Source organism: Meriones unguiculatus, chromosome X (genome assembly GCF_030254825.1).
Source record: "Meriones unguiculatus strain TT.TT164.6M chromosome X, Bangor_MerUng_6.1, whole genome shotgun sequence".
NCBI lineage: Eukaryota > Metazoa > Chordata > Mammalia > Rodentia > Muridae > Meriones > Meriones unguiculatus.
In genome coordinates, this window is record NC_083369.1 from 74,631,114 (window position 1) to 74,654,531 (window position 23,418).

Consider the following 23,418-nt stretch of genomic DNA (forward strand, 5'->3'; position numbering starts at 1 on the left):
CATAGGACTGCACAGGAAAAGAAAGACATTGTCTGCCAGGGATAATAATTAGAAGTCAAAGAACCAAATGCTTGGTAAGAAGTAAGCACAGATGTAGTAGTAATCAAGAAATGCGGCCAATAAAACTATCCTTGACTTTTTTTTTGTAGTTATCTTTTTTAAATAACTTTTATTAATTACACTTTATTCACTTTGTATCCCCCCATAAACTCCACCCTCCTCTCCTAATCCTACCGCCCCTCCCCCTTCTTCACGCATGCCCTGCTCCAAGTCCACTGATAAGGAAGGTCTTCCTTTCCTTCCTTCTGATCTTAGTCTATCAGATCACATCAGGAGTGGCTGCATTGTCATCTTCTGTGGCCTGGTAAGGCTGCTCCTCCCTCAGGGGGAGGTGATCAAAGAGCAGGCCAATCAGTTCATGTCGGAAGCAGTCCCTGTTCCCATTACTATGTAACCCACTTGGACACTGAACTGCCATGGGCTACATCTGTTCAGGGGTTCTAGGTTATCTCCATGAATAGTCCTTGGTTGGAGTATGAGTCTCTGGGAAGTTCCCTGTGTTCAAATTTTCTTGTTCTGTTGCTCTCCTTATGGAGACCCTGTCCTCTCCAGCTCTTGCTATTTCCCACTTCTTTCATAAGATTCCATGCACTCTCCTTAAGCTAACTCTGGGTAGGTAATCATCTTACTAAGGTACATGTAATTTTTACTGCTGACTCCATCATGGATTCTCCTGGGATTTGTTCAAAGTTCTAGGAATCCAAGCTGATTACATATCAAATGTCTTTCTAGGCACTTGACAGCCTAATTTGTCACAACCTATGTAATAAAGGTGACTAATCTTCTGCAGTCACTCAGGCCAACCAGATAGATACCTTATTTTGTGGACCCCTCACTTCGGATCAGCTACATTTTTTCCCCTGACATCTTTTCTGTTTAGCTTGGGTAGAAGGAAAGAAATATTTATCATAGACCGTATTTTCCCATAAGTTGTGACACTTCATCTTCATATCTTTCACCTAGATTACAAATAAGGAAACAGGTCCAGAAAGGATGAGTGACTTTCTCGATGTCAGGTAACTAGCCAGTAGTACTATAATTAGAATTCCAGTATGGGATGAACTAGATGAACCAAATTATTCTTACTACAGTTAAGAAATGGGTAATCATTCAGGGCAAGACTTCCTAAAAGCAGTTGCTCCCCATGGACCTTCCCCGCTTCACAGAACTTTTTATGCCTATTCAAGCTGGAATTTGTACTGTTGTTAATTTTAACATAATGATAACATTTATATATTAAGCTTATTTCCTTGACAACCACACATCCAAAATTAGATAGAAAAAAGTTCCCTGTTAGTGTTTGGTCTTAAAAATCTGCTTTTGGGAATGTATTTTTTAAAATAATGTTTATTTATGTTTCAAGAATTTTTTCATACAGTGCACTTTCATCACGCTCATTCCCTCACCAACTCATCCCAGATTTATCCCTACCTCTCTACCCACCCAACTTTGCTGCTTCCTCTTTTTTTCCCCCCTTAACTCATCAACTTCAGTTTACATAGCTCAGGTGTGAGGCCTTACCCAGGGTTCACACTTTTCAGGAACAAACACTTTCTCTTCCAGCAGCTATCAATTACTGATAGCTCCTCAGCTAGAGGTGGGGCTTGGTGCTGATCTTTCTCCTACCCCCATGCTGGGATTTTGTGTGTCTTCAGTTTTTACTGGTCTTGGACATAACAATTGCTGTAAGTTCATATGTACATTTGTCCTATTATATCTGGAAAACACTGTATCTTCATAGACACCCACTATGTCTGCTTCCTCTGGCTCTTATACTTTTTAAAAGAATATTTTTATGGTTTTTCAAGACAGGGTTTCTCTGGGTAGCCATGTCTATCCTGGACTCTCTTTGGAGACCACCCTAGCCTTGTACTTGCAGAGATCTACCTTCATCTGCATCTCTAGTGCTGGGATTATAGGAGTAATCTATAATCTGCAGTCAGCCTCCTTTATAAATTTTAATATTTGGGGGGAAAGGTCTCTTACACTCTTGATGTCTTCCTTGAAGACTTTAAAGCTTTGGGGGAGGGGTGTGACATAGATTTCCCATTAAGCCTGATATTCTTCACTCTTTTTATCTCCACACTGACCAGTAGTCTCTATGCTAATCACCAACTACTAAAAGATGTAGCTTTTCTGGTGGGAGTTGAGAGATGCACTAATCTATGGGTAATCTATAGGTCACTAAGAGTTGTTTTAATAATATAACACTTTAGCAGAATAATAGTAATATATTCTTACAAAGAGAACAAGACCAGTATAGGCACAGTTTATCGGCCCCAATAACATGTCAGGCATTGTTTCCATCTCCTGGAGTAGGTCTTGTATATAAGAAAAACGTTCATGCTCCTAACATTTGTGCCGCTCTTATATCAGTATCTTGCCAGGCTCAATCCCGGAGCCCACAGAGTCACAGCCTGGGTAACAATGAGTATTATGATTCTTCTTCCATAGCTTGCTCAGCACCTTCTAGCACCGTGAAAACTAGCCAGCAGAGGTGAAGCTTTCAAGTCTGTATTTGCTCTAATTTTCAATTTTTTAGTACTCAAGTATATGGTATCTTTTCCAATAGGGTTTTACCATCAAGTTCAGGCAGGTAAGCACCTGTAATGGGGTCTTTGAGACATCACTGGCTTCAAAGTCAAAGAGGTAACCAGGTCCTGGTACTGCTATTTTTTTTTATTCGTGAGCATGTGGTGTCTAATTGGGGTATTATCCCCTAGTTATAAGATGACAATTAAATGCTTTCTGTATATGATTTATGCATATTTATAGGATGCTTCTACAGTAGCAGGTTTCCATTTGGCTTTTTTCAAAAGGCCTTTGTATTAGTTTGCCCTCTCTAGATTCCCTCCTCCACTTTGGCCTCCCATCCACCAACCCACTCAATCCCTCTTGTTCCATTATTCTTCTTTGTCCCTTTATATCAAAATATTCTATCTGCTTTCGCTAGAAAGATCTCTCCTTCCCTATGCCCCATACTAGCTGTCTAACATGTGTGAGTATCACAAATTAAACACAAGTATCTAAAGACTCACAGCTAACATCTACATAAGAGAGAAAACATGCTATGTTGGCCTATCTGGGTCTCGGTTATATCACAAAGGATAACTGTTTTCATTCATTTACCTGAATTTCACAAGTTTTCTTTTTAATTATTTAATTATTTTTATTTTTATTAATTACACTTTATTCACTTTGTATCCCCCCTGTACTTCCCTCCGTCCTCCCCTTCCAATCCCACCCTCCCCCTTCTCCACGCATGCCCCTCCCCAAGTCCACTGATAAGGGGCATCTTCCTCCCCTTCCCTCTGATCCTAGTCTATCAGGTCTCATCAGGAGTGGCTGCATTATCTTTTTCTGTGGCCTGGTAAGGCTGCAGGACAGGAGCCTATCATAGAGGGCCTCTGAAAGGCTCTACCCTGCAGGGTATCTAGGCAGATGCTGAGACTCATAGCCAAAATTTGTGTAGAGTGCAGGGAATTTTATGAAAGAAATGAGAGCTAGTAAGACCTGGAGAGGACAGGAGCTCCACAAAGAGAGCAACAGATCCAAAAAGTCTGGGCACAAGGTCTTTTCTGAGAAGGATACTCCAACCAAGGACTACTCATGGAGATGGCCTGGAACTCCTGCACAGAGGTAGCCTATGGCAGTTCAGTATCCAAGTGGGTTCCATAGTAATGGGAACAGGGACTGTCTCTGACAGGAACTGATTAGCCTGCTCTTTGATCACCTCCCCCTGCGGGGGGAGCAGCCTTACCAGGCCACAGAAGAAGACAATACAGCCACTCCTGAGTTTCGCAATTTTATTTAAAGTAATTTGAGCAAGTGTCCTTTTTGTGTACTTGAACAAACTTTGGGTATATACCTAGCAGTGGTATAGCTGGGTCTGGAGGAAGCACTATTCCTAGTTGTCTTAGAAAGCACCAGATAGCTTTCCAGAGTGGTTGTACCAGTTTACATTCCCACCAGCAGTGGAGGAGGGTTCCCCTTTCTCCACAACCTCTCCAGCATGTGTTATCGCTTGAGTTTTTCATCTTGGCCATTCTGATGGGTGTAAGGTGATATCTCAGGATCGTTTTGATTTGCATTTCCCTGATGGCTAATGAGGATGAGCATTTCTTTAAGTGTTTTTCTGCCATTCGATATTCCTCTGTCGAGAATTCTCTGTTTAGCTCTGTTCCCCATTTTTTAATTGGATTACTTGGATTGCTGCTATTCAGCTTCTTTAGTTCTTTGTATATACTGGATATTAGTCCTCTGTCAGATAAAGACAGATGGGATGTGCATTGAACGTATGACAGGTGTCTACTGAGCGCATCTGAAAGACTCTAACTAGCAGTGTTTTCAAAGCAAAGACTCATGACCAAACCTTTGGCAGAGTACAGGGAATCATAAGAAAGAAGGGGAGTTAGTTTGATGGGGAAAGGATAGGAGCTCCACAAGGACCAAATATATCTGGGCACAGGGTCTTTTCTGAGACTGACATTCAACCAAGGACCATGTATTGATATAACCTAGAACCTCCACTCAGATGTAGCCTGTGGTAGCTCAGTAACCAATTGGTTTCCCAAAGTGAGGGGAACAGGGACTATTTCTAATAGGAACTCAATGACTGGCTCTTTGGTCTCCCCACCCCCGAAGGGAGGAGCAGTCCTGTTAGGCCACAGAGGAGGGCTTTGCAGCCAGTCCTGAAGATACCTGATAAAACAGGATCAGATGAATGGGGAGGAGGTCCCCCCATCAGTGGACTTGGAAAGGGGCACGGTGGAGATGAGGGAGGGAGGGAGGGACTGGGAGGGAATGAGGGATCGGGACATGGCTGGGATACAGAGTTAATAAAATGTAACTTATAAAAAAAATAAAAAATAAAAAAAAATAAAGTAATTTGAGGGGGGGTTGGTGAGACAAGGTTTCTCCATGTAACCCTGGCTGTCCTGGACTCACTTTGTAAACCAAGCTGGCATTGCACTCACAGTGATCTGCCTGCCCCTGCCTCCTGAGTACTGGGATCAAAGGAGTGTGCCACCACACCCACCTCTCATCTTTCATTATATTATTAAGAACAACTAACTTCAGGTTAGTTGTTTTTAATCAAATATATTCATGAATTCCATCTAGTAAGATTTCATTTTGAGATATATTTAGAAAGTTATACATACATGTATCATATATAGTATGTATTATAAATATTTTTACATTATATATAATTTAAAAAGACTACACATACATACATAATTTCTTACTTAGCAGAAAAGACTGGCAGAATTTAACTGTATCTAGAAGGCACTTATATCCATCAAGTACTCTACTGTTCTCTAATTCATCAATGACCATTTGGAATGTCAATGTCGATGAAAATAGTCCTAAATCCCTGTGCCTTGTGTTCCATTTACTGTCTCTAACCTGAACTCAGTGGCTGGCTCTTTTATCACCTCCCTAAAGGGGGAGGAGGGAGCAGCCTTACCAGGTCACAGAGGAAGACTATGAAAGACAGTCCTGATGAGACCTGATAGGTTAGGGTCAGATGGAAGGGGAGGAGGTCCTCCTGTATAAGTGGAGAGGGGCATGGATGGAGATGAGGGAGGGAGGGAGGGATGGAGGGATTGGGAGGGAACAAGGGTAGGGCAACAGCTGGGATACAAAGTGAATAAATAGTAATAAATAAAAATTATATAAAAAAGAAAGAAAAAATAATGAACAAAACGTAACTTTCCATATTTATGGAACTCAAGCTCTTTTGTTCAGAAACAATAAATAAACTGAATTAATAAGTATAAAAAGAAAGTAAAATATTTAGAATAGGAAATTTGTGATATTTACTTTGGCTGTTATACAATAGAGATTAAAGAGTCAATGTTAACAAACAAAACATTCCCTAGGGAGGAAGGTGATGTGGGAGGAAATGATGCAGAAATTATATATATATAAATGTACACATACACAGTTATATAAAAATGATTTTGAAAACCATTGAAAAAAGAAAGTAACATACTAGCATGATACAAAAATAAAACAGAAACAATGAATTGTGGCACTTATTTTTAAATTCAAGAATGCATGCATTTTTTATCAAGATTTGTATAATGGTGGGCTTTTGTTTTTCTAAATAATGGACCCTATTTCTGTGAAATTTTATGTTAACAACAATAGATGGGATAAAAGCAGGGATTTTCTATACACCTTCTGTTCCCATCCCCATACATTAACAGCCTCCCACATTACTGATATCCTACACCTCAAAAAAACAACAACAGCAAATGGAAAGTTTTGTAACTGTACAAAGGAGCAGTTGAGAATACCTGTAACACCACACAACTGTGGGAATTGCTGGTAAAGATGCGTGTGCTTCCTGCCTTGGAAGACTGCAAATGGGAAGTGAGACCCATTTCACTGCTTCCTAGAGCCAGTTTCATGTGCTGGTCTTCCTCTTCCACAAGGGATCTGAAAATTTTTAATAAGAAAGAAAAGAAAATTAATAATGTGCTTGATTCAAAATAATGAAATTATTTAGAAAAACACTCAGCTGCTGGTGCTGATTATCTAACTATGGAACATACTGAGGTCTGTTTCACTGTATTCTAACCCCATATCAATCTGTAGCATAGAAGAAAGACACATACCTAAATGCTTTCCAAGAACAGAAAACATAAAGAACTGAGAGACCAACTTAAACATAGTTTTAAGCTCTAGTCTCAAGGAACTTTTATGGTGACAGCATTTGTCTTATGTATTTTACTGTTTAGATAGTAAAGCCATCAAATTGTGTCCTTCATGGTTAGGTTTAATTTTTAGTACCTAATTTTAGAAAGAGAAAACTAGCAATTGAAGTATTTAATCACTGTTCTTTATCAAGTATTTGCCACAAGTTTTAAACATGCTCTTTTATTTTAACGAAACCCAATGCAAAAGGTATTATTATTGCCTCTCTATTCTTTTTGTTTTATATTTTATTTACTGTGTATAAATATCAGCCTGCAAATAGGTCTGTGCACCACAATTGTGCCTGGTGCCCACAGAGGCTTCATGATGGAGTAAGATTCCTTGGAATTGGTGTTCCAGATGGTTGTGAATTATCATTTGAGTGGTGGAAATCAAATATGGGTCCTCTGAAAAAGGAACAAGTGCTCTTACCACTGAGCTATCTGTCTAGCCCCTATTTCCCTTTTTCTTAAGAAAAGCAAAGAAGAATTAAAGATATCTTATCAGATTATTCAAGTAATTGAGTCATGATTTTAATTTAAATATGGTTTTTCCAATTCCTATCCACCCACACTAAAAAAGTTAAAAAAAATTCTGCAATATAGTAATGCAATACTTCATGTTGCTGTAATTAGTACTAGCTTTAATCAACTTTAACCAAACAAAATTTTACACATGAAATAAAAATTTTAGATATCTCTCTTCAATATGGGACAGTTTAAACAAATTACTATATTTGACTAACATTTCCATTTTTTTTCAAAGAAATGGATAACATAAGTAAAAGACATCAAAATATATTGTGTTACATATAATATATAATATATACATACATATACATGTAATTTTTCTCAAGGGTCATAAGAAAGGATTGCAGAACATGGAGTCACTAAAGTACCAGAGACTATAATGAAACCTTTGACAGTTAAAGGTTAAGGGCTTTCCTTATATTAAACACTGACTACCCTGAAATGATCTGTCATTATTTCTTACAAGAGGCCTTTTGTACCCTTAATACTACATAATTAAAGTGGCTTCTGGATCCTGTGCCTAAGAAAAAGGAATCATTGGCTCTGAACTGATTTGATTTGTGCATTCATGATAGAATCTGTTGGTGGATATTACGAAAAGAAAAAAAAAAAAAACATCAGCTAGAATTTTCATATTTATCTAAAACTTCCTAAACTTTAAATTATTTGATTTCTTAACTGGACCATCCAATATCAAAGATTTCACCCCTTTCCTGTTATATCTATAATCCGAGCTTCTCAGTTTTAAGACTACAGCTACTTTATGCACACACATGTTGCATTTTGAATAGTAATACCAATCAAGTGCTTTTAAATTCTGCAATAATTAGCAGAAATTCTTGCCTTAGGGGTCACATCACTTCTTAATGATATTAGAGACATAGTTATAATGAAAAACTGAATTGATAATATATAACCATATTTTATTCATATCTCATAGATATTTACTAGAGAATAATTCAAATAAGATTTTGACAAGCATAAAACAAAATAACATAGCCTTCCATTAAAATTTCAGAAACAGCTTTAAAAGGAACAATAGAATATATATATATATATATATATATATATATATATATATCTTACATTGCATACAAAATACTCTTCCACATTTTCATAAACAGGCACTAGAATTTATAGAATCAATTGGAAAAGTCAGAAACAGATAAATGTTATAGCATGTCTCTTTTCAGAAACACCCATCCATCTAAAATTATTTAAATAGCAAATTCAAGCAGACTAAGCTATTTATTTCTATATTCCTTACACACAGTTTGGCATGACAGGCTTAATTTATGTCCTGTGGCTGAATATGGAATCTCATTTCTATGAATCATTCCAAAGACATTTCTTTATCATGCAGTTTTTAAATGACCATCAATTCTCATTTTTACAACACGGACAAGAATAAAGCTGCAGCTGCTCTGTCCTTATGATATATCCTAGAAGATGCTTCTTTGAATAAACTACAAATAACAAGTTGTTTACTTGTTATTTGTCTCTTGCTCTCAAAATTGAGAAGACTTATATAGACACGCAACCCTTTCTTGACAGTAGGAGATAACTGTCTTTCTAATTAATTACTTCAAAAGCTCAAGAAGCCCTCACACTTGACTCTTTAACATTCAAAAAAATCCCTATTATTTCTGCGCCAGTAATAGTACATGTCAAGTCAACATTCTTAGGAGACTCGATATCCCGTTCTATCTTCTTTTCATTAAGTTTATTGGCTGACAGTAAAGAGCATTGTTCTTCAGTACTTCAAGAAAATAATATCTTTCTCTTCCTGTAAAGCCCAGTCCACAATTATATCATATTATTTTAAAGGACTGTTTATCAGACAAATTCCAGACCAAAATTTTTTCCTTTTTTTTCTCTTTTTTATTAGTTATTATTCTTTATTACAATTTATTCACTTTGTATCCTGGCTGTGGCCCCCTCCCTCATCTCCTCCCAATCCCATCCTCCTTCCCTCTTCTCCCCCTATGCCCCTCCCCTAGTCTACTAATAGGGGAGGACTTCCTCCCCTTCTATCTGACCCTAGCCTCATCAAGACTGGCTGCATTGTCTTCTTGGCAAGGTTGCACCCCTCCCCCCAAGAGGGAAGTGATCAGAGAGCCTGCCACTGAGTTTATGCCAGAGACAGCCCTTGCTCCCCTTACTAGGGTACCCACTTGGAGACTGAGTCTATGGGCAACATCTGAGCAAGGGTTTTATGTCTTCCTCATGCATGGTCCTTGTTTAGGGTATCAGTCTCTGCAAAGCTCCCAGGGCCCAGATCATCTTGAGTGAGTTAACCCAGAAACAGAAAGACACACATGGTATATACACACTCATAAGTGGTTATTAGACATACAATATAGGATAAACATACTAAAATCTATACTCCTAAAGAAGTTAAACAACAAGGAAGACCCTAGAGAAGATGCTCAATCCTCATTCAGAAGGGCAAATGTGATAGACATTGGAAGCCGGAGAAAACAGGGAACAGGGCAGGAGCTTACCACAGAAGACCTTTGAAAATCTCCACTGATGAAGGTGTTGAAGCAGAGGCTGAGACGCATAGCCAAATTTCAGGCAGAATGAATGGAATTTTATGAAGGAAGGGGAAATAGAAAGACCTGGAGGGGATAGGAGCTCCAAACGGAAACCAAAAGAACCAAAAAGTATTTTCTTAAAAAAATATATATATATTATTTATGCATGCCAGTGGTTCTCAAAAGGCTTCTAATTCTTGCCCCTTGCCATTCACACACCTGTTGACAATAGCTGTGGACATTTTTCACTGTAGCAACCAAGGTAGGGGGACAATTATGGTCATCTCTTGGGATACTGCTAGACATACTATAGTTCATAGGACAGTTTTATGTCAAAGATATTCTCAGGCAAAAATGTTAATGGTGCTAAGTTTGAGAAACCCTGGTATTATGGAATTGACTTCTACATGAAGTGTTTACCAAGTAATTTCAGGTTTTAAACATTTCCCAGTCCTTGGATTGACTCCACAAAGTAATGTTAGCAGTACAAACATACAGTTGGAATTCTTAATTACCATAAATCTTCTAAAGCCATCTAACAGAATACTTCAGCTCTCCTCATTCCTAACATTTTGTAAACTAAAGTGTTTATAACAGATCAGTAGATAATAGCTCTGAGGTTTATATGATAATTATGCAGAGGATTTTTTATACTTCATATAGGAATAACAATTTCTTAATTCAGCTTAAAACAACTGTTAACTGAATTTATTTTCACATAAGTCATGATCTTGCAAATCTTGAGCAAATCCTCCCATTTCATAAATATTAAAAGGCTATTTAGAGGAGACAATGTCTTCATCAGTTTTTCTAAAACCTAAATCTTTCTGCTACATTAGACTCTATATATGGCAGCCAAACTACTCCTGCACACTCAACACATTCTATTTTCAAAACAACACCAACCACTGAACACAAAACCAATCTTTCACAAAATGGACATGAACCAGCCAAATGCATTTGCTGATAATAATCACTGTTTTTTTTTGTTGTTGTTGGTGGTGGTGTTTTGTTTTGTTTTCTGAAGAGCATTAGTTTAGAGATAGAAGAATCTCTACTCATATTACTAAAGCCACTGGAAATACGAGAAAATCTGAACATAGAGCAGTGTATTTACTTACATTGTTGTTTGAAGAAAATTTAAAAAAAAAAGTCTAGGCAATTGTTATTTTGTTAATCTTGTGTCAAATTTTCCATAGTTTATAAGAACCTCACGGAAAAGAAATTTAAATACAAATACACAGTTCATATAGACAGTTGTATGAATAGACAGATACAGATCAGATACAGATAGAAGAGATTAATTTTTTCAGCATTCCAGAGAATGCAAATCATCACAAAGTGTTTATCTTTATACCTACAAATTATCAAAGAGAGGAAAACAAGACATACTCTCAAAATCACAAATGCAGACATCCATGAAGTCCCTAGGTTTTATGTGTAGCTGTTCATCCAAATGTATATTTGACAAAAGACTTCTAAAAAATGCTAGACCAGTCTTTTTTCTTTCTTTTATTGATAATTAAGGATTGCGCACTGCATCTATGTCCTAAAAGACTGCCACCAAAGGAGTGCTCTGAGAATCTTGTTAAAATATTTGCTATACACAACAGTTGTGAAGAAGTTCAACTCTTCAAGGTTCCAGGAAGAACAGAATATTCATCTTTTAGATTTATTTATTTATTTTATGTATATGAGTGCTCCATCTGCATGTACACCTGCATGCCAGAAAAGGGCATCAGACCACAGTATAGATGGTTGTGAGCCACCATATGGTTGCTGGGAAATGAACCCAGAATCTCTGTAAGAGCAGACAGCATTCTGTAACCACTGAGCCATCTCTCTAGCCCCAAGAAGAGAATATTCTTATGAATTACTGTGCCAATCACATTGGTTGGTATGCTCCATGGGAGAACATCTCTAATTTGAATTGAGTACAAACTCACAAACTCCCTCTGGATAGTCCTCAATCTCTACATCCAAAGGACCTAAGTTTACTAAAACCAGTACTATTGTGTTGGAAATTAAGGTATTATCTTGGTAAGTTGTAAAATGTACATTTCATTTTCTTGGCTTCTATCACCAAAAAACACAAATCCATCTCATATGCAAAGGCCAGGGAAGGTGACATTTCACTGTCAAGGAAAAGGAAAGAGTTTATTACTTTTTGAAATTATCATGAGAATAAATTGAAACTACATGACTTTTCTTGGTAAGGAAGTTATGTATGCCAATTAATACACTGGCAGATTAATTTTTAGCTTACATGAAAGAAAGAACAGCACACTGACATTGCAAGGAAATATTCTGCCTTATACATTTCTGCATTGCTTAAAATTTGTTAGAGAAAAGATGAACCAGAAAAAAAATGTAAAGTATATGAACAACAGCTTTACTGTTTCTCTCTATTAAGTTACTGGTTAGTTTCAATGTGTGACTTTTGGCTTCCCATCTTTTTCTTATACATATTTAATGTAACGTGTACTGTAATAACACAGTTTCATTACAACAACAATGACACACTTGTGTCTCTCGAGTTAGTACCTAAAGTATAACACCAATGTTTTAGGTTCCCAGATCAATAGTATTATCATAACCAAAAGTCAGTGCCAGGGGATGAGAATGTAACAACAGCAGCACTAACAAGACAACAAATGGGACAGCTGTAAATGGTTTAACAGCAACATAAAGCAGAGCAGTTAATCAAGTCAGTGACTCATTCTTTCCACAACCCAGCCCCCAGGAAAAGAAAAGACAGTTTTCAAACTCACAGTTTTAAAAGAAAATCAAGAAAGGGATTCTCTTCAAAGAAGTACTCTCCCTCCATTTGTTTGTCTGCTCTGAAGTAGAGAAGTGTCTGCTAGCAGTAGCATTGGCTAAATGAAACATTTCTTGTGATAAAGTTGCATGGCAGGTGGGGGAGAAATGTTGCCACCTGTTCTCATACTCATTTGAATTTGAGTGCTAAATCTGTCAAGGTATTTCCTTCCACCCTTCAGAAATGAATAAAAACTTAAGATGATAGAAGCTATTCCCCATTAGTTTTCAGATAGATTAAAAGGAAGAATTGACTGTTAAAGATACAAATAGAGTTTTTACTTTCCTTCATCTACCCCAAACAAAAAATGAATGATAAATCAGAAGTTTGCATATTTATACTCATTAATTTTAACTCGCTCCATTATGAAAAATTAAGGAAATACAAAATGAAAATCAGGAACAAAATTTCCAACTTTTTAAGTTAACATCTACAAAAGTAATCAGTCGATATAATATAAAAAAAACTATTTAAAAACAGTTGTTTAAAAACGAAAAGAATCTGTAATACTTCAAGTATTAACATATTAGTCTAGCAATTAAAGTGTCATTTACAGTATCATTACATGAGGAAATTACAAATACCATGGCAGCCTGTATTAATAAGACAAATTAATTTCTGGATAAGAAATACATGGACAACATATCTCCAAGTTGGGCTTGAAAGTAATCAGGAGAAAAAAGTTTTAGGGAGTTATTTACTTTTTTAATGACATATATGTTATTTATTATTATTCATCAGAAATGGTTTTAGAAAAATGTTTAACATAAACATTTTTATTTTTATCAATAGCTGCTATGTTTTCAATATTCTATTTCTGATACGGTAATACAGGTGTCTAGAAAAAGAAAAAATAATCTAAATGATAAGACTATTTGTCGAAATACCATTTCAAAGTGAAGGAACCATTGTGCCCATTTCTCATATGCATATATCCATCGAATTAAAAATGGAATTACATTAATGAATAGCTGATGTCCATAATAAAATAGAAGTAAGATTATTTACTCAACACCTGCTGTGTCCTAGGCACTGTGCCAAGTACATTCTCACATGCTACTTAATCCTCATGACAATCTCACTTTCAAGACTGGGAACTGAAGCTCAGGGAGTTTAATGCCTCACATACATATCATAACTATGAATCCAAACCCATGTCTAAACCTAGAGCCAACATTGTTTCCATTACATGAGGGTAAAAGCTAAAAATGGCAGAGTGAAGACTGTATAATGATTCACATTTAAAAGCTTATTTAATAAATACAAGAAAGGTTTCATAAAAATACATCCTGTTAGAGGCAACTAATATTCTTATTTAATTAATTGCATCCCAAATCCCCGGCTTTAAGTATGGGAAAGGATGATGATGAGAGAATTGTTAACAGGTACAAGATCCAGATGGTTCAGTACAATGACTGTTAATGATATAGGATAGGATAACTATAGTTGATGAGAATTAACTGAAGACTTAAAAAATAGCTAGTAGTGAAGATTTTTAATATTTTCAAAATAAAGAAGTAACAAATATCTAGGGTTATAGATTGATCTGATTACTACACATTATATATATAGAGAGAGATATCACAGTGGATCCTAGGAATATACTTAATTACTAACATGACATTTATAAAATTGAAAATAAAACATTTTTAAGTGAAGCAAACTTGTTTCTTTAACTACTTGGGATTCTTAAACAGGAGGACCTCTTGAACCTAGGAGTTTGAGAGTAGGCTTGGCAACACAGTGTTTAATGTGTTTAATGTTTAATGTTTAATGTGTTTAATGTGTTTAAGTGCTTAATGACACTTTAATGTCTCCATCCCACATAAAAGGCTATAAATAGGGCTAGAAAGATAGGTTTGTAGTTTTTGAATATTTACTGCTCTTCCAGACAACCTGATTTTAATTCCCTGTGCCCATGTGGGGTAGTTCAAAACTACCTATAACTCCAGCTTTGGGGAATCCAACACATTTTTCTTGCCTCCAAGAGAACCTGCACAAACATGGAATGCACGCATTTGCATGCATGCATATACACACATACACACACAGAGAGGCACTGATACACTACTAAGAAAATAAAATATACCTTTTAAAATTAGTAAAGTAAACATTTAAAAATAAAGGCATCCATTTTATTACTCAGTGCTTTCATAAAAAGCATTATCAATGGTGAAATTATGTGCTAATATAGGAAGAAGGAGTAGTTCTTTGATCATAGTTCAGATCAAATTTAGGAAGGATTTTACATTAATGATATCAGCATTTAAAAGAACAGATTTTGAATTCCATTGCTGCCTATCATAACCACAAAAATAGCACTATGACACAGATGAGGGAACTGGGCTAGACAAATGGAATGACAAATGATACTCCATTAGATAGCTGTAACAGGATGAAAGTTAATTATCCAAACCAAAAAGCATTTGCACTGCATATTTTAATCCTGTCCTTGAACAACTCTAAAATTGTGCTCTCAAACTACCATATTTTAAGACTTTGTTCTGCTCTCATAATTTAATATACTGATACTAATTAAATTATATCAAGTTTCATATACCTTGGCCAAAATTTATTCTGTTTAAGAAGCTTGGTTTATATATTCTTTTTATTCTTCAGATTTTCTGTAACATTTTGGTGACAAACAAATGAGCATATAGGAAGACAGTGGGTGAATAGGTGGAAGAATATGGATGAATGAAAGAGGAAGTGATAAATTATAAATGATAGAGAACAGGTAGAATCCTGTGTATATTGTGAAGTAGAAATAAAACAATAAGTGAAGAAATGAATGACTATCCATTACATTCTTGACATGAGAAAACATCTCATCTGGAGAGCCCACTGCCTTTAGACAGCCACAAAATATGAGAGATTGAACATGGAGGTTGTGGTGGTTTGAATAAGAATGCTCTCCATAGAATGCTATAGTTGAATGCTTAGGGAGTGACATTAGGAAGTATGGCCATGTTGGAGTAGGTGTGGCCTTGGAGAAAATGTGTCACTGGGTGGGGGCATTGAGGTTTCCAATGTCCACTAAAGCTCAGTGTCTCTCTCTTTCTGCTGTCTGTGGATATGGATATAGGACTCTTAGCTACCGCTCTAGCATCATGTCTGTCTATGAGCCACCATGGTTACTGCCATGATGACAAGACTAAACCTCTGAACCTGTAAGCCAGCCCTAGTTAAATGTTTTCCTTTATAAGAATTTTCATGGTCATTGTATCTCTTCACAGCAAGAAAAACCCCAATTAGCACAGTGGTATTGGTGATAAGATGATTGTAAGTAAAAGTCAGTAAGATGAATCAGCAAGTACGCTAATAACCATCAGTTATAAGAGGACACAGTATTTAACATCTAATGACACACACATCTTTTAGCAGAATATTCTAACCTCCAGCCATTAAGAAATCAGGTCAGGATAACCTAGAACAGATGTAGCCCATGGCAGTTCAGTGTCCAAGTGGGTTCCATAGTAATGGGAAGAGGGACTGCCTCTGACATGAACTGATTGGCCTGCTCTTTGATCACCTCCCCCTGAGTGGGGAGCAGCCTTACCAGGCCAAAGAAGATGACAATGCAGCCACTCCTGTTGAGATCTGATAGACTAAGATTAGAAGGAAGGAGAGGATGACCTCCCCTATCAGTGGACTTGGGGAGGGACATGCCTGAAAAAGTGGGAGGGAAGGTGAGATTAGGAAGGGAGGAGGGAGGAGTTTTGGGGAAATACAAAGTGAATAAAGTGTAATTAATAAAAAAAACATATATACCAAAAAAAAAGAAGAAAAGAAATCAGGCCAGGCTATTGAGAAGCCTCAGTGTACCTGCAGTAGTGAGTTTAGATTCTCTCCCTTCAATCCCCAATGAAGAAAGTCTAATAGACACTCCAGCTCCTTCAATATCAAGCCAAATCGCTTTAAAACTTTTCTCATACAAAGGACTGTTCAACTCTAGTGACATATTTAAATAAGAGAACCATACTATGAACAAATTAGGTTACAAATGCCTAGAATTCAAGTTAATTAAATATTCAAACACTCAAGTCATACAAATTTTATATTTATTCAGAAGGCAGATCTCATAAACCAAAAGCAAATTAGAAACCATCTAGACAGATCTACTGAGGAAAAGGAGAATCATTAGTCCTGTGGGGGTAGGGGGAAATCCAACCATTTTCTCAATTTTCTGGTTATATTCAACTTATGTTTATTCTTTTATTATTTTATGTGTATAGGTGTTTTGCCTCCATGTTGTGAGGTAGTAATAAAATACCACCCTAACTTGAGATAATGGGACAGAATCCTTTTATTCCTTTCTATAGCAAACATTAAACAGTATTTTATATGCAAATTACAATTTATGACAATCAGAGTAGATGAGAAGCACACTGAAAGAAATGGGTCATCAAGGAAGTGAGAATACTAATGAGGTGTTAAATGTTTGCCCACTGGTTAAAAAAATGGCACCTGCTACCTCTTCCTGAGCTATTCCTTGAAGTAACAGTTTTAAATCTTCAAACAGTATTTGAAGTATTCTGCCTACATTATTCTGTATAAAAATGATTTTGACTACATATTTCTTAATGATCCCATCTGCAAACCTAGTCAATCAGAACAAATTTCAAGAATCTCAAAATATATCCTGTTATCCTGTTATTCAAGCGAGCCATGAGTAAAATATTTTGTATTCTAAAAGGTAACTGCCATCACCAAAATATTTCTGCCATTCCCATATTCTTTATTTATGATGATCAATTTCATATGCATTATGGTTTGGAGTTTTTAGAGATAATTGTTCTTATAGCTCAGACAACTATGTCCTTTTTTAAAGGTCTTTAGTCAAGCCCTATTTGCTAAACAAAAAATCAGCCCTAAATTCTTGGCTTGAAGCAACCTTGGCCTAGCTCTCTTTAACTAGCTTAACATCCCAATTAATTCATAATAAAGATTCCTGATTAGAGAAAAAATAAATTTTGTTATAAATTAAGACCCATTTTGCTTTAGAGAATGTTGCTATGCCTTTTGTCTACCTTTAACCTGGTAGTATAAAAAAATCTTATTTAAACAGTTGTAGGATATAATTCATTTAATTTACAATTCCCACTATTCTGACTGTTCTTTCACACCACATATTTAGAGATAGGGGCAGGGAAGTGAGAGAAAGGAGTGGGTAGGAGATGGTTTAACCATGGAAGAGATATGAAAAAGCCTTATAAAACTCACTAGATTTAAAAATATATATATGCATATGAGTGTTCTCTCTTCCTGTTCATTTATGTGCCATGAGCATATCTGGTAGCTGTGGGAAGTCAGAAGAGGGCATTAGAGATGGTTGTGTCCTACCATGTGGGTGCTGGTATTTGAACCTGGGTCCTCTGGAAGAGGAGCCAGTGCTTCTTAACTAGTGAGCCATCACTCCACACCCTGAAAACCTACTAGTTTAAAAGACTGTATAAATTATATATAATATATATTATAATATATATATGAATAAACCATATATATATATAAACCATATATATATATGGTTTATTCAGCAGTATTATCCAGGAGTGGATAATGTTCCCACATGGCATGGGTGATTAAGTAAAAATCTCATTGCCACAAACAGTTTACTAACCTTTGAGTTGTTTATTGGTCATGGAGACTCCAGAGGAATCCTAAATCAACACAGTCTATTGCCACTGTGTTTTTGTACCCAACAAAACTACTGCTGCTGAAGATACCACATATTTTGGTTGCAAAACATGAAAAAAAATCAATTTCAAACTAACCAAAAAGCTTCTTCCTGCTGGCTACCTTTTGTCATGCCATAAGGTGCAATTGAGGTTGCTGGGCATGGGTGGGTGAAGAAATGACATCAGTGGTTTTGCCCAGTGTTGGAATGTACAAACTATAATGCTAACTTCCAGGAAATATGTGGCCACTGGTGCAAATAGTGGCATGAAGATTATAGGATAAACAATTGTTCTCTTGATTGGATTTAAGAAGCTTATTCCACAGGAGATATTTTATGCCTGGTACTATAAACCTGGTGAAAAATTCATGGAAATCATAGATCCTAGAGGGAAGTCTGCTATTATTGTTTTAAATGGTAATGTTATCAAACTGTTTTAAAAATAGTTTATTTATGTTTAGACTCATATAAATTTGCCTGGATCTCAACCTTGGTCAGAGAAGTTTCTTATTACAGCAGGTAGTTGTTAATGCAAAACTTATTACTGTTTAAAGTGCTGTGAACAAGTGATTTGAGTTCTCAGTAATGGATAGGCCACCAATCAATCTCTCCTCAACCCAAGGCACAGGGAATAGTATACCAGAAGGGATGGAAAGAATGTAAGAGCCAAGATATATGGAAGAGTGCTTTGAAATGCTATTAACTGAACATGACATGTTTGCTGCCCCAAACACGTTGTTACCTGCACAAGATCAAGCCAAGTAAAAATTCAAGAAATAATGGGAGAAGGAAAACCTCAATCATAGTTGAGAAGCTACTGGCATTAGAGGAGGAATAGTCACTTTTCCTCAATCATAGTTGAGGAGCTACTGGCATTAGAGGAGGAATAGCCACTTTTCTTTGAGGGTGCAACCAGATAGGTTTCCATATTCTAGAAGAGGGCCCTATACTAACATGCATATGGACAGCACACTAATTGTACACATTGGGTTATAAAAAATCAATCAGTTAATATAAAGACAATATGAAGTTGAGAGAAATACATGTTGAGAGTGGGTCAGGGTATTCTGGAGTGGGTCAGTGAGGGATGATAGGTTATTAAGATCAAGACACATTGTGTACATATAAGAAGTTTTCTAAGAAAAATATTTTAAAAAGAAATTCTCTGAATTTTAATCTGATATCTGATAAACTTCTGTAATTACTATGAAGCTCTTCTGTCTATAAAATTCATAAGATGAGAAAGTATGGATGGTTTCTAAACATAAACCTCATTTTTTTTTCTTAAGTATTATTCAGATTAATTTTGTCTTCTGGTCAGACATTCCTTTTACTAGACCACACACATATAAAATACATCATCATTTAAGCATACATACAATAGTTTAAAAGTATAAATCTGGCTAAAATTTTTTTTCCTGTTGAAACAAAAGACATGTAATATATAAATAACCTCTAAAGTCAAGAGTAATTGCAATCTTAAGAGGACTATAACTTTGTGTTTTTTTGTTTGTTTGTTTGTTTTTAGTTTCTGGCTAATTGCTTTTATTGAGACTACTGTCAGTTTGTGTCAGCACCATGGGATTGAACCACAATGATGCACAGAATCTGCATTTTTAGAGAGTCTCTTTCCTAGACAATGGAGCCAAAACTTACTGTCTAACAAGACTATGAAGTTATACTACCTATTTCCAAGAGGATGTTCAATACTATGATGTGAAGAAGACTATACAGCTTTACAGTACAAAAAACTGCTTTCTCTACGGTTATCCATACATTCAATAGTTAATGGAAAGTCTCTTATGTGCCAGACACTATATTAAGAAATAGAAATATAAACATCAGACAGGGTAGTTAGTTGCTAAGTAATCATAGTCAGAAAAACAATTAGTAACTATATGATTAAATTATATAAAATTATAATAGATGCCAGCCATTATCTATCAATAAATTTCATGTCTCATTTTTGTAAACCAACAACCAAACTTAGTTGAAATTTGTTCCCTAGTCCAAAGGTTGTCTTTCCTTCCTTCCTTCCTTCCTTCCTTCCTTCCTTCCTTCCTTCCTTCCTTCCTTCCTTCCTTTTAAAACTATGTATTGGTGTTTTGCCTACATGTATGTTTGTGTACCACTTGTGAGCCTGGTGCCTGCAGATGATGGAAGAGGGCATCAAAATCCCCTGAACTGGAGCTAAAGAAGGTTGTGAGCTGCCATGTAAGTACTGGGAATCTAACCCAGGCCCTCTGAAGAGGAACAAGTGATTTTAATCCATGAGTTATTTCTTCAGCCCCATGAGTATTCATTCATATCCAACACGTAAGCATCAATTTAAAAATGATTACTTCTAGATTTGGCTATATCCAAAACTAAATTGATAAATAACTGATATCAGCTATTAAAATTTTAACCTGGAATTTTAATTATATGAAACAAAGTCAAAGTTTATAACCATGTGACAGTACAACAAAATATTTCCAAAGCATCATGCTGTGGCTGTGCATTTATTTAAATACTCTGACAACATACCTACAAAAAATATAATCCAGGTCTTTATTAGATGTAAAATGAAACGTTGGTTATAGTTCCACAAAATGTTTTTACAGTTATGAATCTTTCAGAAATGATTGTGCATACACACTCTTGTAGGAAGCTGTGCTAGAATAGAGATCATGAATTGGAAAATGTGTTTATAACTTAGAACATGCATATGTTCTTCAAAAATTCTATTTCCATTACTTGCCTTTCCACTCAAAATATGGTAAAGTAACTTAATTGGGACTGTATTTCACCCCAGCACTAGATCTATAGAGATCTAGTTGAGGCTTTGCTGTGAAGTGGCCTTTAACATTAATTGCAGTACAATCAATAAAATGGGATTTAAAAATGTAAAATTAAACATAAATCAAAGAAGGGTAAATCATTAAACATAAATATAAACAGATGGAAGGAAAGTGATGGCATTTCAAGACATATAGGATAACAAAAAGTATTTTCTAAGATCTCTTCCAGTTCCTAGGTTGAAAGAACACAGAAAATTTCTTTGGTCAGTTAAAAAATCTTAATAATTTTTGCAATACTATAATTGAATGCTGAGCAGCTGCGCTACAACTCAAATATATATATATGTGTGTGTGTGTGTGTGTGTGTGTGTGTGTGTGTGTGCATACAGCCCCAATGACCTATACTTTTGAAAACAGAAACAACAGAAAAGTGAAACCAGTTAACTATGCAGTGATTAATAAACATCATTTTGGATTTTTAAAAATACCTACAATGAGAAATATGAATGTGGAAGGAACAAAAAAAAAAGGGAGAGCATCAGCAGAAGACTGGCACATACACACTGGCCTGAGCTTGACAGCCTAATTTATCATTATCCCCATATGTAAATTTCAAAATTTTAGTGTCTTATAAAGCAATATCTTAAAATGTTTAAAGCTACATCCAGCTATACCATTCCTAGGCATATATCCAAATAGGCCCAAGTGTATAACAAGGACATTTGCCCAACCATGTTCATAGCAGCTTTATTCGTAAAAGCCAGAATCTGGAAACAACCCAGATGTCCCTCAACTGAAGAATGGATACAGAAATGGTGGTACGTTTACCCAATGGAATACTACTCAGCAAATAAAAACAAGGAAATCATGAAATTTGCAGGCAAATGGATAGAACCAGAAAAGGTCATCCTGAGTGAGGTAATCCAGAAGCAAAAATACACACATGGTATATATACTTACTTATAAGTGGTTATTAGATATATAATATAGAATAAACATACTAAAATCTGTACACCTAAAGAATCTAAGCAAGAAGGAGGACCCTGGATAAGATGATCAATCCTAATTCAGAACGGCAAACAGGATAGATATCAGAAGAGGGAGAAAACAGGGAACAGGACAGGAGTCTACTACAGAAGGCCTCTGAAAGACTACTAAGCAGGGTATCAAAGTAAATGCTGAGACTCATAGCCAAACAGCACCAAAAAATCTGGGCCCAGGGTCTAAGACTGATAATCCAACTGAGAACTATGAATGGAGATAACCTAGAATCCTTGCACAGATGTAGGCCATGACAGCTCAGTCTCCAAGTGGGGTCCCGGGTAATGGGAACAGAGACTGTCTCTGACATGAATTCAGTGGCTGGCTCTCTGATCACCTCCCCCTGAAGGGTGAGTAGCCTTACCAGGCCACAGAGGAAGACAATGCAGCCAGTCCTGATGATACCTGATAGGCTAGGGTCAGAGGCAAGGAGAGGAGGACATACCCTATCAATGGACTGAGGGAGGGGCATGGAAGGAGAAGAGGGAAGGAGGTAGGATTGGGAATGGACAAGGGAGGGGGGGCTACAGCCAGGATGTGAAGTGAATAAACTGTAATAAAAAAATTTTAAAAGGAAAAAAAGTAAAATAATAATAATAATAATAATAATAAAGCTAAAATGTGGCTGATACGATGGCTCAGAGGGTACAGGTGTGTGCCACCAAGTCTGACAATGTGAGTTTGATGCACGAAATCCACATGGTGAAAGGTAGCTCAGTTTCTGTTCTATTGCTGTGAAGAACCATCATGACCAAGGCAACTGTTATAGAAGAAAGAATTAAACTGAGGGCTTATCCACTGCTTTAGAGGATTATTCCATTATCACCATGGCAGGAAGCAGACAATCATGGCACTGGAACTGAGAGCTTTATATCCTGACATGCATGAAGCTAGCAAAAAAGAGAGACTGGGTCTGGTGTGGGCAGCCAACCCCTACTGACTGCCTCCTTCATTGAGGCCATGCCCCTTAATTCTTCCCAAATAGTTTTACTAACTAGTAACTATGCAGTCAAATATATGAATATGTGGAGTCCATTTTTCATTCAAAGCACTGCAAAAGGAGAGAACCAATTCCTTCAAGTTGTTTTTAACTCTCTCTCTTTATCTCTCTTTTTCACTCTCCTTCACACACACAAACACACACCATGATACATGCCCACACAAAACATAAATTGGAAAAAAAACTAAAGAGAAAATACTATCAAGCCCCTGTACTTGAAACAGTATTTCCATACACTAAGAAGATCATGTCTAGAGAACTGAGTAACTGGAT

At 36.3% G+C, this 23,418-nt stretch overlaps 1 protein-coding gene across 8 annotated transcripts in view; it reads right to left on the reverse strand.

Moving 5' to 3' along the window:
- The window catches only part of Klhl13 (kelch like family member 13), a 227,320-nt gene that overhangs the window by 51,966 nt on the left and 151,936 nt on the right, over nt 1-23,418 (reverse strand). For all 8 annotated transcript variants that reach the window (XM_060374381.1, XM_060374375.1, XM_060374382.1 and 5 more), the window contains one exon: nt 6,363-6,504. In XM_060374381.1, coding sequence (XP_060230364.1) covers nt 6,363-6,504 — 142 coding nt within the window. The remainder of the gene's footprint in view (nt 1-6,362; nt 6,505-23,418) is intronic.